Consider the following 18,823-nt stretch of genomic DNA (forward strand, 5'->3'; position numbering starts at 1 on the left):
TCAAACACATTGTCAGAGCGCTCAGAAAAGCTTCAAGGGGAATGTTAGTGTCTGCGAGCAACGATCTTCTCCACACCGAGAGAAAGAGAGCGTCTCACATCTTTAGATACAAAGGTGTGTGGGGGGGGGGGGGGGTTAGGGTGATATCATATCTTTGCCACATGGAGGCAAACGCTCAGATTTGTCTTGACTTTGCATGACGGATGGTTCAAATGGGATCCAGCACTTAGCAGAAGCGTAACACACACACACAAACTGTCCTCTGGCATTCAAACACAACCTGCCCACTATTACTCTCAGCCAATGACACGAGCCCACTGTGTGCGTCGTGTTCTCAGTCGACCAGCTTCCTCAAATAAGTTCCATCGATTTGTTTTCCATCGTCTTCAATCTTTTGCATGCGATCAGTCTTTTTTCCTCATTCTAGGATCCACCACTCCAGCCCAGTTCCACTTCTTTTCAGGAGAGGAGCTGAAATTCAAATGGATGGAAACTTTCTCCCGACTGTAAACATATTAGGCGCCGCGTGTGGGAATCTACTGTCGGCCAATGTTCCCATCAGATCCTGGCCCACGCTCAACAGGAGCCAAGAAGAGGGATGTTGTTTTAACAGCAATTTTAACGAGTCCACCTTTTACCCTGAAAACTCATGACTCACAGTTTTCTTTATCCAAAATCTGAAATTATTCGGGCATCATCTATATTTTTTTCGGACTCAGTGTGAGTGAAATAAGTTAATCTAATATTATCAGTCTCAATAAAGTATAGATAGATAGCACATCAGCAATTTAACAGTAAAATATGAAAATAACTTCTATCAGGAGATAAATCTGCCGTGAGAGAGAGAGAGAGAGAGAGAGAGAGAGAGAGAGAGAGAGAGAGAGAGAGAGAGAGAGAGGAATACAGAGGGGAAGGTGTGTTGGCGGCAGACAGAGCTTCTGAGCAGGAGGCGGAGCCCGAGCGTTAATCAGGAGAAGTTCACACGTCGTTAATGTTCTGCCCACGGAACCTGAACATCTCTCGGTGGAAAGCCTCCACAGCCGCCGACTAATTTGCCAGATTAATATGTTTACTGGTTGTTTGGCTGCAGCTCCAATCGCTGAATCCCACTCCGACTCACATACTCAATGTTTCCCTTCATTTCCCCCCCCCCACACACTCGTCCTCCCTCCTGTCTTCCCCCCTCCCTCTGCACTGGTGGTTAGTGATGGTTCTTCATCTTGTCACTGGAACTCACCGCAGGAACTGGGATCAATAATTAAGGGGACTTTGCTGGAAGAACCATAACTTCCATATGCATCTATACTCTCGTATACACACTTAAAAATATATAGCACAGACACACACACGCTGCTGCATACAGGAATGATTTAAAGGTACAGTGTAGAGATTTCATGGCAGGGGCGGTTGAGTTGTTTGTAGTGTACATTAGATATTAGATAATATTCTCTATGTTTCATACCATAAAACAACCAAAATCATTATATTATTATATCTACATCCAGAGCAGGTCCTCTTGCACAGAGGCGTCCATGTTGAGCCTCCATGTTTCTACAGTAGCCTGGAGAGGACAAACCAAGTACTGGATCTAGAGATGACCATTCCTGTCTTCATGTAGATTCCTCTCCACACCTAGAGGTAGGGGCAAGGCGAGGGTGTATTCAGTCGGTTGCCATCTGCAACCTCACCACTAGATGCCACTAAATCCTACACACTGGTACTTTAACCCTTACGAATACCAACTCATTTACTTTTGTAAATACTCAAAACTGTACCAAACAAATATACTCTTAACACTACTGTGAGAACAGCTACAGATCCCATGTGTCTTGGGCAGATATATAGTGATTTTTCCATCCATGCGTATTATCTACCTCTCTATCTTTTGTGCAGAATGTGGACTATCCTTTACCAAACAGCCATTTGGATCGTACACATTAAACATTGATGACTTTAACGTGCCGCGCAGGGAGCGTGAGGATAACATGCTACGGCACCATGACAGATGGAACTAATTCTGTATCTTTGACTGTAATGCTCGTGCGAGTGTGGTTTTCCTCTTCGAGGGTCGAGGATGCTGCCGCTCTAGGAGGTGTTCCCCTCTAGAGAGAATCATTCATTCAAACAGCCGGGGAGACGGCGAAGCTCTTTGCTGGGACACGCTCTTCCCACTGTAATATAAATGAGGACAGGAAGTAGGTTGGGTGACCCGGAGGACCTTGATGTATGTTGGCTCTCTCCTGCAGCCATGTAAACTTTGCCCGGGGACTGTAAGCTCACCAATAATTCATCCAGAACAACAGTGAGAGTGACCGCTGCTTCTACTTATCTACTCAGAGGTCACTGGATCCCAGTGTATCCAGCACAGCTTTTATTAAGTGAACCAGCTGGATGCTGGGCCATAAACAGACACATTTGGACATCATCAAACAAAAAGCTCAGGGATCTGCTAACCTGCTCATTGTAAGCAGTATTCATTAACACCCGAAAACAGAGGGGGTTCTCAGCCAACATAACAGCAAGCGTTTCTATTGGCTATTCAATGAGATATTAGACTGAGGTGAGCCAATAGAGAAGACAACTGAGCGGGTACATGGCGACAAAGCGGCCGCCCCGCTCTGCGCCCTGCACAAACACAATTACAGCTTAGAGACATGCTCAATTTGACTATCATCACAGACGTGTGCACATGTGTGAGTCAGCTGGTCGGCTCGGCTTGTTTCTCGGAATAGACGATGAGGAAGACGACAACGGCAAAGCGCCATGTCCAATCTATAATCCCTTGAACTCCTCGGAAAAGGGAAGAGTGAAATGTATAAATAGAAATCGGACATTTAGCCCTGTACCCGGGATCACGGGACGAGGTTCCTAATAAGTAATAATGAATCCAGGTCCTGGTGAGGCTGTGTCACCTCAGTCCACTTCTCTGTCTGTCCACCTCCAGCTCTGTCTGCCTCTGTCTGTTGTTGTTTACCCTGAGACTATTAATGCGTCTTTTTTTCAGACACTGAGGGAACATTAACATCAGAAAGAAAGGTGTTGTTTTTTGAAAGTGTAAAGTGTAGCAGCCGCCTGCTCTCACTGAATCTGCTTATTAGTCATGTAAACATAATCAAAAAGAGAGAGTGAGGCTTTCAGAGCTCCTGTTCACGGTGACCGCGCTTTGTACGTTCTGTTTTTCCCTTTCAACCCGCGGCAGCCGAGGAAAACCCCGGGCCGGGACTTAGCAGGTGTTTAAAGTTTTAACACATTATCCCAACTCCCCGGGAAAACAATGTTCACTGGAGACACAGAGACGGAGGGAGAGAAAAAAAAAAAGAGAAAGTTAAGTCAAACCGACCTCTGAATGTTTCATAAGGTGCCTGAGCCTGGAGGATAAGTGAGACTGACATCGGCAATGAGAGAGAGAGAGCGGGGGGGAGGGGGGGGGGGAAGCGACAGACGATGGATTCAGATGTTCCTCCCGACGTGGAGAGGGCGAGCGGCGTTTATCTCAGCCGACTGTAGATTTTGCCGTGGCGCTCATTACAAGCCTTAGTTCTGAGAAGTGTGTGCAGGGCGGAGCAGGAGAGAATCAGAACACATCCACCCACAAGAGAAAGAACCAAGAACATACAGCTCGAAAAATCACTCCTCATCCCTCTGCCTAGATATGTATTTAAATGAGAGATGTGTTTTTAATATCTCCATAAATATCCCTCAGGGCACGAGATCACATATCCACAAATATACAGTGAAATATTCTTCTTCTTCTTCTTTTAATCAAATCAAACCGCTGAAACTAAATCACAGTGTTTCCTGAGGATTAAGGCAAATTCCTCTTAATGAACATGTATAATTTTAAAGAGGCTTTTGTTTTTATTAGTTTATGTAAATCCTTTTTTAATTTGATTATTTAAAATGTTCCTGTTGTCTGTATTAAATTATTAACCAATGCATTAATAGGCTTTTCTTTGTTGATTTTGTTGGAAGCTTTCAGGGGATGATATTCACTTCAAATCTAATTCACAGAGTTTAATTAACAGTTTGGATAAATTACTTTAAAACGCAAGCAGGAAACTCCCAAACCATCATTTCGCTAGAGGACACAATGGTCCCGCTGTGTCTCGACAGGGGGGGGGGGGGGGGGGTGTTACCTCCGCAGCAGCAGCTTGGGGTGGTTCTTGCTCTCCAGGTTGCGGTCGATGAGGTCCGACAGCAGGTGCTTCAGGACGTCGGTGGCGTACTCCAGCCGCCCCTGCAGGGCCGTCATGATGAGGGAGGCCACGTTGCCTCGGTCCCTCATGGAAAAGGAACGCTGCATTTCCAGCGTGCGGATGAAGGTGAGCAGGAACAGCTTGTTGTTGATGAGCTGGCCGAACAGCTTCAAGGCCTTCTCCACGTTCTGCTGGCCGTTACCCGACACCTGGAAGGACGAGGGGGGAGACATGTTAGGGCTGAACATCCTCCAGCACTCAGACTTTCTGACAATTGTTGTTCCTCAGCTTCCATCCTGACCTTGTCTCACACCAAATAAAGATTTTTCCAAAAGGGACCAGAACCCTCGGTCATGTTTCAGGTCCCACTCATGGAGGGTAACCGAGAGGATCTTAATCAATTATTGACCCAGGTCTGTTAGAAAGCATTGTAGCCCGAGTTAGCTGCCATTTCACTTCTAAGTCACATGTCAAATTACTTTGCAGTGTAAGACAATCCCTGAGTGAGGAAACTCACTTTCTTTTACTTTTTACCCCCTAAAAAAGTTTGGGTATCTCATCCAGGGTTCGAGGACAGAGGGCGTTGCATCCTGCTACTGAAGAGCCCCGGGGAAATGTGAGAAATTACTCGACTTGACCTTATTTGATATGAAAACTTGTCAAACTCAGAATGTCTCGCTTCTGTAACTTCCTGAACATCTCTGTGGAAGTGGGAGACAACTTTTAGGCGCATTAGTCTGAAATCGGTGCGATCATCCTCTAGTGTGCAGCAGCCTTTACAGGGACAGTCTGATCTGCATCCCACCCTGCCTCACACACAATCTACAAATAGAGAGCTGGGCCTCTATCACCACGATTCCAGACCTCCGATGATGGGACTGAAGACTGGGAATTATTCAATTCATCACTCTCATACCGCTGAGGCACTGATGGATGAAATAGCCATGTGCCTGGACCCTGTTTCCCATGAGCGAGCCTGCAGGTGAGATTTACATGCATGTGTTGCCCAGCATGATCGTCTATCTGTGTGCATGTGTGTGGGACCCGAGGGTGGAAAGGATAAGTGCAATCATTTCCCCCGCAAGCACTTTACTGCTTATCGAAGGTTCCGCTGTGGGCGGCAGGTGAAGACAAACACACAACCACTCCTTCTTCTTTTAACTCAGTTTGACTTTCTCTTGCCCTTTCTTAATGCATTTGCTGCCAATGTGTGTCTCATTCATCTTCCTTCCGATTCGTCCTCCCCCCCTGTCTCTCCCTCTCTCCTGGTCTCTGTCTCTCACTACCTCCAGTTCTCTGAGGACGGGATGATCCTCGATGCCGGGGAAGAGGACCCTCATGGCGTACGTCCTGTAGTCCAGATGGGGGATTCCAGCTCGGTCCAGGTCGCTGGTCAGCTCGTTGATGTCCGTCTGCAACTCGGCGAAAGCTGAGAGGAAAAGAAAAAACAAAGACAACAGATCCGTTTATACTTGAGACATACAGCACATATATATAAAAAACTCTTCTCTAATCCCAGAGGACCGAATGTGAAGCAGCCTTCTTATCTTCACGGTCTTCACTGCTGTTATAATGAAGTCGACAGCTAGAGCTCAAGATGTCAGAGAAACTCCATGTTTCACATCTCTCCCCTAAAAAAAACACACAAAGCCTGCTCTTCCTCATACACAACACACACACACACACACATGCACAGCCCCTTTTCACTCATTTTTATCTACCGACCAGTGAATTATCTGGAGCCGAGGCCCAGAGGAGTGTGTGTGGACCCAGCGTGAGGCTCCAGGTGAGCACTGGTTAATTGGCTCCATCCTGCCGGGCTCGTGTTCGGGCTCACGGCTCAGTTGCTCTGCCTTGCTGGCCTTGGGGAGCCCCCCCCCCCAGCCTATCACAGGAGCAGCGGTGGTCCCCATAACACCCTCCTAAAAAAAAACTCCCCTCCCTCCCCCCCCAGGGCAGCACACTCCTGGTCACTGCTGATGGTTAAAACATGGATCTTCTCCTTTTCCATCTTTCTCCTGTGTAGGACTGACTCCCCCTGTTTTCCTCCTCTGTCTCTCTCTGTAACCGTCTGTCACTCAACCGCTCAGGAAGTTTGCTGCAATAGGCTGTTTTCTCCTCTGCTTAATAAAAGTGGATGAGCGACTCAGGGGTAGCTGGAGGGGATGAGTAATAAGGTCCTCTCTGGATGATGAAACATCCTGAACGAGGTTGAATATAAAGCGTCTCATTGATTGGAGTTAATGACCCCCATGATGACATCAGGGGCCAATTGGTTGTGTTTATTTGAGAGAACTCGTGTAGATCTGAAGGTTTGAACCACAGAGCTTGTTGTGTGGTTGAACCGCTGTTTGCAGGTCGGCCTGAGGTTATCTGGTGTCCCTGCAACACACAGCTGTTTCAAAGTGTGTTGCAGTGGCTAAAACACAGCTTCACACAGAAAACACACAATTACAGAAGAACGGAAACACACATCTCCTAAAAAAACATAAACGTGGAATTATCCTTCCAGTTAAAACATGAATAAAATGTATTAAACATAATGTTCCTCTCGCCGGGAGGAGAGTTGCTTTTCTCTAACGAGAAACTCGGTATTCATGCATCAGCTTGTGTGCAATTCTGTGTGTGCAGCATGAAAACTAGAAAGCAGGATGAACTGCCAGAATTTGCTACGTGACCACACAGGTCACACACGGGGCTAACGGACCGGATCTGAGTGTCGTGGAATAAAAGGCCGGATGACTCACTGCCCCAGATCTAGAGATATTTCCACTGAATTATTCATCCAACACAGACAACCAGTAATTTCCTTACTGTACTATATGCACAGATACACTTTATCTTTTCTCTTTTAAATGATTGCAGCCTGTACGAGAGGAATGCATTCAGAGAGCAGCCTCGGATATTACTGTGAGTAAATGTAGATTCCAAGCGAAACAGACCAGTAATCATCCCCAGTGAAAACAGTTTCCCTCTCGCTCTGCAGTGAGTGGGAAACTGCGCTGACTCTGCAGTTCTCACCTTCTTTGCACTCCAGAGCGACCCGAGACTCCAGGTTGTCCATCTGCATCTGCAGGCGCTTCAGGGTGAGGTCGTTCTCACGCGACTTCCGCTTGTAGGCGATGAGGACGAGGATGACGATGATGAGGAGGAGGCCTCCGCCGGCGGCGATGCTGACGATGGCCGGGAGGGTGAGCAGGCTGTCGGACATGATGTTGACCGCGCCGGGGGAAACGTGGAGACCACCTACTTGAACCTGTGAGAGGAAAACAAACACGCTTAATCACAACTCATCTACGAGCACACCTTCCTGCACAGACTCTAGAAAAATCCTAAAACACAAAAGGTTAGACGCATAATTTAAATTAGTGGTTTCAAGATCATTCAAATGATAATTGATACACAGCAAAGTCTTATGAAAACAGAGGTAAATATTGTCTGTTCCTGTAGCATGATGAATCATTGCAAACTATCATTTAAAGGCCACAACTATTATGAAGAGTAAATCGAAACGCCCCGGGGATGACTGAGAAGTTTATGCAACTGGAGGCTAACGAAGACACACACATGTACTCACCATGACTTTGTATTGCCCGGTGAGGTTGGGCGGCTCACACAGCAGCTGGCTCTCAGACACGGTGACCGAGCAGGGAGTCTCTCCAATCAGCACCGTGTAGTTGAGCTTCACCCCTCCCGGTGCTTGGGGAACCAGGTTTCTGCCCTGTGAGCACGTGGGGATGGACAGACGGGTGTGAAATTAGGAGGAAGACACAAATCCCACAATTCTAGAAAAAACCCTGAAGCTAATATGTCACCGGAATACACTGTGATATGATAGGATGTACCCCTAACGTTGTGACACTGTATTGAGTGCCAATACCATTTTTTATTTTGTTGCAGCTGAAGGTGAAGAGACTTTAGTGCCATGTTGGTTTATGGGTACATGGTGTTATCTGGACGGTCTGGCCTCAGTGGACTTTACCTTGAGAATGATAGGGGAGCCGGGTTTCTGATCCAAGACTCCCGAGGAGCTGAGCGGCTCGAAGTAGGGGTTGGGGTAGTAGAGGAGGTTGGTGTTGTTGTACACCAGCAGCGCCTGGACGTTGTTGAAGATGAAGCCGAACTCGTCGGCGTGCTTCACCGTCTCCAGACCCGGGAGGTGGTCTGTGGTCAGGGACGGGGCCAGGCAGCTCATGCTCGTGGCGTTCAATACCTTACACACCTAAAGGAGAACCAACGAAGGAAGTTGTGTTAGTAAAATTCACCTTTGTGAGACACTGACGTAGACGAGTTTCACACAAACACTAGACAGATCATGCAGTGTCGGCCCGAGTCCCTGGAACATGTGGTTCTGTCGTCCAGGAAAAGGCTCAGACAGTTTTCTTTTTGCACAACAACCCCAAGTTTCCAGCTGATCCATTATAAAGCCCTTTGTTCAAGTGGGATTTAAACTGAAACTCACTGGGAACATCATGAACTCTGCAGGGAGCTCACCCGCGTAATAACTGGAGTTAAAAGAATCCTCATTGTCTGTCATTATTGTTATTGGCCTCTTTATTGGGGGAGGAACTCTCTACTAGAGTAAATCGCTGCGGAGGCTTCACTGGAAAACACTGGAGGAGACGGAGGATGGAGGCATCGCTCCTCTGTTTCCTCAGGTAGCGATTGAGCTATGGCTCTTTTATTACTCCTCTCCAGTTTCCCCAGATGAGAGACCGGTCTTCCATCCATCCTCCACAGTCCAGCTCTGGAGGGAAGTGGGGGGGGGGGGGGGGGGGGGGGTAAGGATTGATCGCTGCACAGCACTCTGCTCAGAGAGGTTTATATCTCCTCTCACTCCCTCCCAGCTCTCTCTCTCTCTCTCTCTCTCTCTCTCTGGGGAGGAAACTTAATTAGAGGTAAACATCATCAAAGCTGCAGAGCGCCGCAGACGACCACACCTCCTACCTGTTGGTCTGCGGCTGCGGAGGAAGCCGGGGGAGATCGATGCAAACTCATTTTGTGCCGAATGCACCAATTTGTGTTTTGCCAGCATGGTGCGAGGCGAGTGTGACGGTGGAGCTGGACGGAGGGACTGGTCTCTTTATTTACTTTACTCTTGGATATATATTGTGAGGTGTTTGTGTGTTTTCAAGACCTTAAGGTGAAAATAAATTAATGTAATGTGTTTATGATTTTAAGCTGCAATTTATCTATTTAGGGCCCGAGCACCGACGGCATATCCAGCTTCAGTTTCTGTGTCCGCCTCCAGTCTGACCTGCTCTCACCTATTTTTTAAATATGCGTCACATCCTATTACATCTACGGCCCGGAGCTCTTCCCTGCAGGTCGCTAATCTAGAGTTTCTGACCCCCGGCCTCAGTAAACTAACCAGGGATAAATCCCCAAAAAAGAAAAGTCTGGGAGGAAAATAGAAAGTTGAATTCAGCATGGACAGATTAATTTGGTTTCACCGACAACGATACTGGTTTACCTGTATGCTTGATGTGTGGCGAGGAATTAGCAAACAACAACAAATTTTATGTTGAAAGACAATTCCAGAGCAAGCACAAAAAGCATAGTTATTTATTTCAAAGGAGGCCTACACATGCCAATGTGTTTTGCTCTCCTCTTCTCCTCGTCATTCCATAATTTAATAAATGCAACAAACTATATTTTTTTAGATATGTTGTATAACTAAATATATCTTTATATATATATAGCAGCAAATTCACAGCCAGGTAGGACTCCTGACACACTTTCACCGAGTTCAGTTCGGGTGAAATCACATTAACCACTGTTACAAAGTTGCAAGAAGCGAGTTTCCACCTGATTTCACAGGGGGCTTTACCAGGCGGCACAGGAGTGACTAATGAAATCTGAAGCAGCGCTGTTCTAAAATTCAAAAGCCCCAAACATACTCAGTAACCAGTAAAGAAACACTCAATCAGATTGTTGTTCACAGTTTACTCGCTGCTGCGTAGAGAGGACACTAAATGATTAATGAAGGAATGAATAATGTTTTTTTCGTTTCCCACGACGTTGACACAACATGTAGGAACACATCCGATCTGAATCCACTCCTCTGATCGGTGCACGAGAAGCTAAAAGGTCTGGTGCCCGATGCGAGTCCTCCGGCTGAGGGCTGCTCTCTCCCTGCCGGCAGCGTGACAGAACCCAGATGCTCCGGCAGCTTCATGACCGTCACGTCGGAACAGCCAGGCATTTGCAAGTCGAGTACAGTTCTGACTACCATCTGCTCTGCCTGAAATGGATACTGTGTGGTGGTGGTGGTGTTTTTTTATTTGTTTCTCCTACACTGCTCTCACTTTCTCTCTTAAAGCTATTTTTGTTGGGGGTTCCTCTGTGGGTGGAGCCAAAGATGGCGAATGATACCTTTTACATGACTTCTGCCTTTAAATAAATGTCTTATAGGTCGTTGTTTATTACTCCATAGGTCATTCTACTGAAGGATTTATCAGGATTAACTCGATTTTGATTATTTCCTCCAGCTAAGCAGAAAGGCACGATACGCAGCTAACACGCCACGGACTCCAAACAACATTATTCATTTCTTTCTTTTATATCTAAGCGCATCACAATAAAAGCATTGCTCTGTGCATTGCCAACTGCAGAGTATACAATAGCACATCCTTTCCTTTAGGGCATGTGGAGAGGGAGGCAGCACATTGTTCAGCAGTGATAAAGTGAACTGAGGTCAACAGACAGAGAAAATAATTGGAATCTTGGCCTCATCTGTCTTTCTCTTCCCCGGCGCTGGATGGAACCAGGGTGTTTTTAAAGGTAGTAACACTCCAGCCCCTCTGGCGGAATTCATTACCACGATCTACTGTGCTCGCTGCAGCCCACTCAACCATTCAAAGGTCTCTGGCCAGGGTAGGGGAGGGAGAGAGAGAGAGAGAGAGAGAGAGAGAGAGAGAGAGAGAGAGAGAGAGAGAGAGAGAGAGAGGATGGCCTGGCTGTGGAGATGTGCGTAGGAGAAATGGGAGGAGGGGTCACTGAGCCAAAGGTCACCTGGAGGCTAACGTACGATAGCTAGTCACCGGCTCCGGCTGTTCTTTTGTTTTATTCCACACTCTCTCTATTTTCTCTTCCTGCCCGTCATTCCAACCAACTGCTAACACTGGCATTAACATTAAATCTGTCCACACGAGGTCTGTGTGGTATTTAAGCCGGTGCAAATCCAGTATCTTACTTTTTTAAAAGATATTTGCTCTGCCCTGACTGATTCTCAGCTCCGTGCATTAATTTAACGAGTCCCTGTTCGTCTTTTGACTCCGTGACAGAGAGGTCAGAGAGGAAACAGCCAGGTGATTGAAATGGGCCTCTCATCATGATACTACCGTGATAACATGTATGACACCGAGACACGTGTACAGTCTGAACACGTAAGTCAGTTTCGAGTCCACATTATCATTCCATCTCTGATCCCCATGTCTGAGAGGGTTTTCCTCCAGATGCTCCAGCTTCCAACCAATGAATGATAATATAAAACAACTTAAAACACTCCAGAGTTTGTTCAGAAGTTTCTCTTTCACATATGAAGAACTCAGCAGGACGTTCTCCGCCCAGACGCCAACAAGATGAAGACCTCAGAGGCGTTCAGGCTCTTATCCCCAAAAAGCTCTTGCATCTTGTTATCTTTCCAAACCGACATCTTCATCAGTGTCCTATTCATCCTGAGATATTCATATCATATTCATAACCTCCTGATGTGCTCTCCCTTTGGCTCACTCTGAAAATGATTCTGTGTTTTTTACGAGATAGATAGACGACAGGAGAAACTCCGGCGATTGTCGGAAAAGCATCTTACATGTAAAGCCATGTGATAGGCTGAGGACTCGTCCAGGGTGAACCCCGCCTCTCACCCCGTGATTGGCTCCAGGTCGACCCCCCCCCCCCCCCCCCCCCCGCTCGACCCTCAAATCAGAAGCAGTACAACTAATAATAATGCATGGAAGGCCTTGATCAGCAGCATCCTCAGGGTGCTCACACAATAAGATTGATTGAAAAGAGAGGAGCGTGACACACCAGTGCACCTGATGAGCCGAACCCAACACCCGGACCAGGGGGGGGGGGGGGGGGGGGCCTGAAGTGTGGCACACGCAGCAGAGGAAGTCTCTCTGGGACAGAACAAAATGTTGGGGCGATTTTAAATAACCTGTTTAGCTTCAAAGATTATGACAAATGTTTCAATTCCTCCCCCCCCCCACACACACACACACAGACGCACACACACTTTCTTTCACCGAATCTTGCTTCTCTTCTTTCCTTCTGTGAGAAGGAAAGAAGAGAAGCAATTTAGTTTGAGACAGGGGATCATTTGAAGGCTGGCTGACAGGCAGCAGCTCTTACTGCTGTAGGCCGGCCCCGCTGTTTGCCTTCCTCCGGTGACAAAAGGGAAAAAGGGGGTAGACCGGGCAGAGGGGATGAAGTACGGGTAATTGTAACCGTAGCGTTTAACAGAAATTCATTCTCCGTGGCTGTGAGGGCAATCAAGACGGTGACATGAGCTGCTTCTTATGAGGCGCTAGGTGGAGACGAACAATTCTGTCTCAAAGCCACGGACACTGACAAATCAGACACGAGTCAAATCCTATTTCACCGGCGATTTCTCCTTCATCAGGTATTTCATTCTTTTCTCTAAACAGACAATCTGCAGAGATGTGTGCTTTACTGGAGAAACTCAAAAAGGTCTTTCAGGAGAACTGGAAACACACAGAGGGCCCAGAGCAAAGTGATATATTTGGCTGAGGAAGATTCACTAAGCAAGTCAGACACTTAGGGCCAATTTTAGACTACTTAGGTCAGGGGTGGGAAGATGTTCTCCGGCGGGGGAGGAAGCACGTTGGGACAAATCTGTGTCTCGTTCTGAAACCCAGATATGGCACAGAGGAAGTTTTCGTGTATGCGAGCACCTTTTTCAGATTCTACAAATTGAGTTTAATATTCCAGTGCCTTCCTGTCCTGTGTGTATCTCAGCTTTGTTAATACAACAGAATAGAACAGGATTCGTGTATCTTTGCAAAAGTGAGAATTTACCATATTACAACATGAAATACAACTACCAAAATATTGATAAATAGTTATTTTACATATCAAGATGTAGTTATGAGTAGATCTAAGTGTTTGGAAATGTATTTATCATCCACTCCAGCCCTGAAACTAACTAAATGCTAATGAGTAATAATATAATAGAACATAAAACAGCCTGATTCCTCTCACTCTCTATATCCTTTCTTTTCCCCTTCAGTCCATTCATCTGCCTTCCCCCAGACCAGTGAGGGGAAATCCAATCCTCTTAATTAAACATGGACCCCCCAGGACATGGGCTCAAATGCAATTTGTAACGATCTCCCCCAGCCAAGACTTTGATTATAGCAGGGGTCCTTTATGCTGACCAAAGCCGTCTGAACGCAGTAAATCTCCCCCCCGAAGCCGTTAGACGCCTCCAGAAACACCTTTGACACAACCTGCCCGGACCCCCCCCCCCCCCCCCCAAAAAAAAAAACTCCACTCCCCTCCAGCCTGCTCCCTTCCTGCAAATACACACATCTGTGTAACACCACTGTGAAATCTCTTGTTCAGGCTGCAGAAGAACAACAGGGCTGAGCAGGTGAGGGAGGGGGAGGGAGGGAGGGCTGAGGAGCTGAGATTTAGCCCCGAACAAACTTGGGAGTAAACTCTTAATTAAACACTACACGCAGACCACTCTCACTGCCGGCTGCATTATTCAGACGCTAGCTGCAGCGCTTAAGACGACCGGGTTCAAGCGGAAGTTAGGGAAGCGTAGAGCGCTGGAGGGGCTGTTGGGAGAGACAGCTCTTTTTTTCTTCTCCTCCACCCAAAGCTAAACATCACTTATCTTGCTTGTATAGGAGGAACGAGAGAGTCAAGCAGGACCTAGTTAGCAGACATTACCCAGCGTGTGTATGTAGGAGCAGTTTTCTGGTGTAAAAAGCTTCTTACGTTCACAGACTCCCGGCCGGAGTGTTTGACTCGGATCCTGGGCTCCTGCACCACGTCCAGATTGGTTCCTGTGACCATGAGAGGGGTGTTGCCGCTGGGGAGAAAGACAAAGACATGATTCACGGGACAGGTTTGTCAAAAGCCGTCGTGACCTTTTAAAAAGAACAAAGGTAATATACAAAGAAAGTAATAGAATCACTATGTCCAACTACACTTTCCAACTCTGATGTTCTTAAAAAACAAACGCATCAAACGGACCCTCATCCTCAAATAATAGTTTTTTGCAGCGGAGGATGATTAGACATGTTTTTCACTGGTTACAATCAGACGGTGCAGATTTGTGTTTGAAAGACCAAAGCGACTCGAGCACATGAGGATACAGAGGCTTCATAACACAGCAGCACAGACAGAGCAGGAGGGAGGCTGCTGGGGGTGCAGCTCTCCCTGCAGCTGTTTGGGCTGATGTGTGTTGTGTGTTGTTGTTGTGCCTGTCAGTGTGGCTGTGCTGAATATAGATGCATGGGACTGGAAATACTGTAATAACAAGTGCAGGATGGGCATGTGCTACCCGGCTGTGGGTTCATGCAGACACCGACTCTAGATGGACCTTGAAGTGTCTACACAGGCTCATTCAATTATACACTCAGCTACTAAGGAGATAAGACTGAGGCTGCTCTTCCTCCTCAATTACTTTTTAATCAAATCTTTATATATTCAGGGGAAACAAATTGAGAGCAAAGTCAGTGTTGCCCTGGAATTATTTATAGACAGATGACAAGAGAAGTGTGAGAAAAAAGACAGAGTGAGACAGTAACACACAAGTAAATATAATATGCAGTGAATAAAACAGATATATCAAGAAAAACTGGGTCAATCATCGTACAGGGGGTTTGTCTGGAAAACGCTTATTCTACGAGGAGCAAGAAGCTGAATAAAGTTATTCCCAATATTTTAATTAGTTCAAATTAAGGGTGTGGGCAGCAGCATGTCAATAATAATCTGTATAACATTACTTGATGAACCCAAATTCTAATTTAAGCTTCTTAGTTTGTTCGTCAACATTAGTATGAAAAGATGATTTTACTTCTCAGCACACCCGGTTACTTATATTAACCAATATTCTATTTGTAAAGGTTAAGGGTATTTGATTTGGAATCTGATGAAAAGTATGATTTAACAATTTCAAATAGCCCCAAAAAAATCTTTTAAATTAGACAAATCTTTGTAGGTGCTGGTGCTGATGTGTTTAGTCTCATATGTTGTGTCATCCTGCCTCAATCTGAATATTAGTCTGTACATATTGCTTGTATGTGTAATTTTATTTTAATTTTAAAAAACTGGCCAGTGAGACATGTTAAAATGAAACCTGTTGAGCTAACTCTGGCTCGTTTACAGTCACTTTGCTGTTGATTCATGAGCAATGACCCTGTCAAATAAACACATAAATGAAAAAGACATAAGTAAATAACTGGATCATCAGCATAACATTGAATGTAACGGTTACTTATCAGTAAAACACGACCATCTATGCACAAACAGAACAGGATGGGACAAAGCACAGAGCCCTGTGGCACTCCATATTCAAACTTCTGAGAAAACAGATGATTACCAATGCAACTGACAGATGCCAGGGATCTGTAACGAAGAGCATTTGTGTTACAACCAACAGATCCAGCGATCCACTGTTTAAAATATAATTGTGTTATTATTATGATTTAATACACGATAAAAGTTGTGCAACCACTGGGTAACCAACTATTACCCACATACAAAAGCGGATTTGGAAAGAGTTGAAGAAAGACGACTCATTCCACGTCCTTCTCCGTCCATCTCCTCTTCTTCCTCTGAGCAGTCACACTTCTGCCGCAGTGTCCCCTTCCCTCCGTCTCTCAAGCCCACGCCATCTGCCGCGGACTCACACCTCTGATAGCACATTGTTCAGGCAAGCCGCTATCTCATTTCCATCCCTCTCCCCAGTTTAATTAGGATGGCATGGTGCATGTGCGTCTATCTGCCAAAGACCTTCAACAGATGGATCAACGCCGTAGATGATAGGAGAGTTGGAAAGAAATCCAAATCTCACCAGTGACCCTCCTCTCCAGTCTGGGGGCCGCGGCGCGTCTATCAGATCCAGACTAATTGGAAGAGAACTGAGCTCTAATTGAAATATTGACTCATGCCTGGTTGTTTCCACTGGCCTGGTCAGGCTGGAGCTTCTAGGCTGTGGTGTTGTTGCCTCACGTGTACTAACAGGGTGCTGTGTAGGGTTCTGTGTGCGTTAGGACTTTACCTCATGATGCTCCAGTCGGGTTCCATGCGCTGCACCGTCGGGTCTTCTATGTACTCGAAGGTGAGGCTCTCTCTGATCTGAGCATGGTCCACGCCCACGCTGATCTGCACCGGGCCCACGCCGGACAGCGAAGGGGCTGAGTAGCAAACTATCTCCGACATGGTCCGTCTACAAGTGAAGAGGAATGGAAATAACTTCAGATTAAGAGTGTGGAAGATATCTGTGAAGTAATTATGCACAGTGTATTAACTCACTGGGTTTTCTTGACTATAGAGATATTATTTTGATCACAGAACAGCATCAACAAGGGATGGATTGAATACATAACAAAGAAGTAATTCGTGGCACAAGCTCAAAATCCTTGAGGCAGAAGAATCCCCACGAAAAATATATCGGAGCTCTAGTACCTGCATGTACGAGCGTTATTCCTGTGTCTATGCTTTCCCCTCCTTCTACATGGCCCCATGTTCTACCTGCCCCCCCCCCCCCCCCCCCTCCTCTCCCTCCCATGCCAGGAGAACAGTGGAGAAAACACAAGCCAGTAATTAGCCCCGTATCTCATTAAAGCTGGCTTGACTCCGCAGCCTTACAGCGTGGCAGCGTGGCAGGGCTGGAGAAAGATGCCTACAGGAGCAGTGGAGAGTAGAAGGAGAGGGGATGGTGGAATGAAACAGAGTAGAAACTACAAAAGAGAATAAAGAAAAACAAGGGGTTATAGAAGAGATGAGCAGATTGATGGAGAGAATGAAAAAGCAACAGGAGGGGATGTGGGGGGGGGGGGTTGAAGCACCAGGTTTTCCTGGAAGCTATCATTACAAGGTTTGATGCAGTAGGTCATCAAAAGCTTATTAAGATTTACATAAGTTTCTGACAGAGGGAGAGAGAGAGAGAGCGGCGTCCCCCCCCCCCCCCCCCTCCCCCGGGGACTTCTCACAAACACCGAGGGGAAAAAACACAAGAAAGCCACGGAACATAGAAGCTTAATGGGAATAATTCACATCGTCTCTGGAGAAATATTCTCTTGTTTTTTTTCTTCCCATATGCTCACAGCATGTCATGAATCTAACTTCCTCTGACGTGTAGCAGCTCAAACAAGTTAAACACAAACACAAAGGCAAAATATATATTTAATGCATAAAGATATTAGGCACAAGAGCTAATGTGACAGAAACAGAATCAAGCGGACTGTGAAATGTTCCTGGTGGTTTTTTGATTTTACACTTGTTTAGTTGTTTTAATGTATTCGACATCTTTCAAGACAGTGAGCAGATTAGTTTCTCTTCCTATTATCCACATCACACTGTAATGCCCAGACTGTAAAACTGGGAAATTCTCATTTGTCTTTCATTTGCACTTTATTGAATATGAACATTTCACTTTTCACCTCGTGTTACTGTGCAAAATCCACGAATGTCCGACCATGCGGCTGTTTCAGGAAATTAAACTTGATGAGCTGCTACTAACACGTTTATGGAATAAATGACTGCAGGAGGAAAGTCTCACCCGAAGAACTCGCAGGTCTGGTTTCCGAACTGCACGTTGACGCTGCTGCCGGCGCCCAGGTTCTCTCCCATCACGGTCACTTTGGTGCCTCCGGACTCTGGACCCCGGCTGGGGGAGAGACCTGTGACGGTGGGAGTCTGCAAATAAAAACAAAGGATGAAGAAGAAAAAGAAGAAGAAGAAAAAGAAGAAGAAGAAGAAGCAGCAGCAGCTGCAGTCTTCACCTCTGAGTATATCATGTTTAAACCACAAGGACGTTCCTTTGGTGAATCTGAACTACTGTGGAATACTGTGGAGTACTGGAGTACTTTAGTACTGTACTACTGAAGGGTACTGTGGAGTACTGTAGTACTGTGGAGTACTGGATTACTTTAGTACTGTAGTACTGAAGAGTACTGTGGAGTACTGGAGTACTTTAGTACTGTACTACTGAAGGATACTATAGGACTGTGGGGTACTGGATTACTTTAGTACTGTAGTACTGTAGTACTGAAGGGTACTATAGTACTGTAGAGTACTGGATTACTTTAGTACTCCATATTGTCCCAGGGATTGGAACCAGCAACCGTCCTGCTCCTCTGCCCTGAAGGCTTGCAGCGCTCTACATTAGGAAACAACAGGGACTCTGGGAAATGTGTGTTAGTGAGACACAGAGATTTGCACTATTTTCTAACAGAAATTAACTTTTTCCACATTTTGTTTATGTGGAAAACGGAAGGGATTTTTTATTTAAATTTCCACGTTGTGTGGAACAATAAAGTTTTATCTTATCTTATCTTGTCTTAAAGAGGGGTTGGAGTGTGAGAGCAGATTTATGGGGCAGAAATCACGATATCCAAAAGTCAGAATACAAGATGGATATTTAA

The 18,823-nt window shown here is 46.0% G+C and overlaps 1 protein-coding gene across 1 annotated transcript in view; it reads right to left on the bottom strand.

The window, feature by feature from the left end:
• The window catches only part of plxna2 (plexin A2), a 141,256-nt gene that overhangs the window by 16,216 nt on the left and 106,217 nt on the right, over positions 1-18,823 (bottom strand). The window contains 8 exon segments of the mRNA XM_053423986.1: positions 4,137-4,405; positions 5,483-5,625; positions 7,218-7,452; positions 7,774-7,917; positions 8,179-8,418; positions 14,166-14,259; positions 16,456-16,623; positions 17,959-18,095. Coding sequence (XP_053279961.1) covers positions 4,137-4,405; positions 5,483-5,625; positions 7,218-7,452; positions 7,774-7,917; positions 8,179-8,418; positions 14,166-14,259; positions 16,456-16,623; positions 17,959-18,095 — 1,430 coding nt within the window.

The sequence above is a fragment of the Pleuronectes platessa genome, chromosome 6 (assembly GCF_947347685.1).
Source record: "Pleuronectes platessa chromosome 6, fPlePla1.1, whole genome shotgun sequence".
NCBI lineage: Eukaryota > Metazoa > Chordata > Actinopteri > Pleuronectiformes > Pleuronectidae > Pleuronectes > Pleuronectes platessa.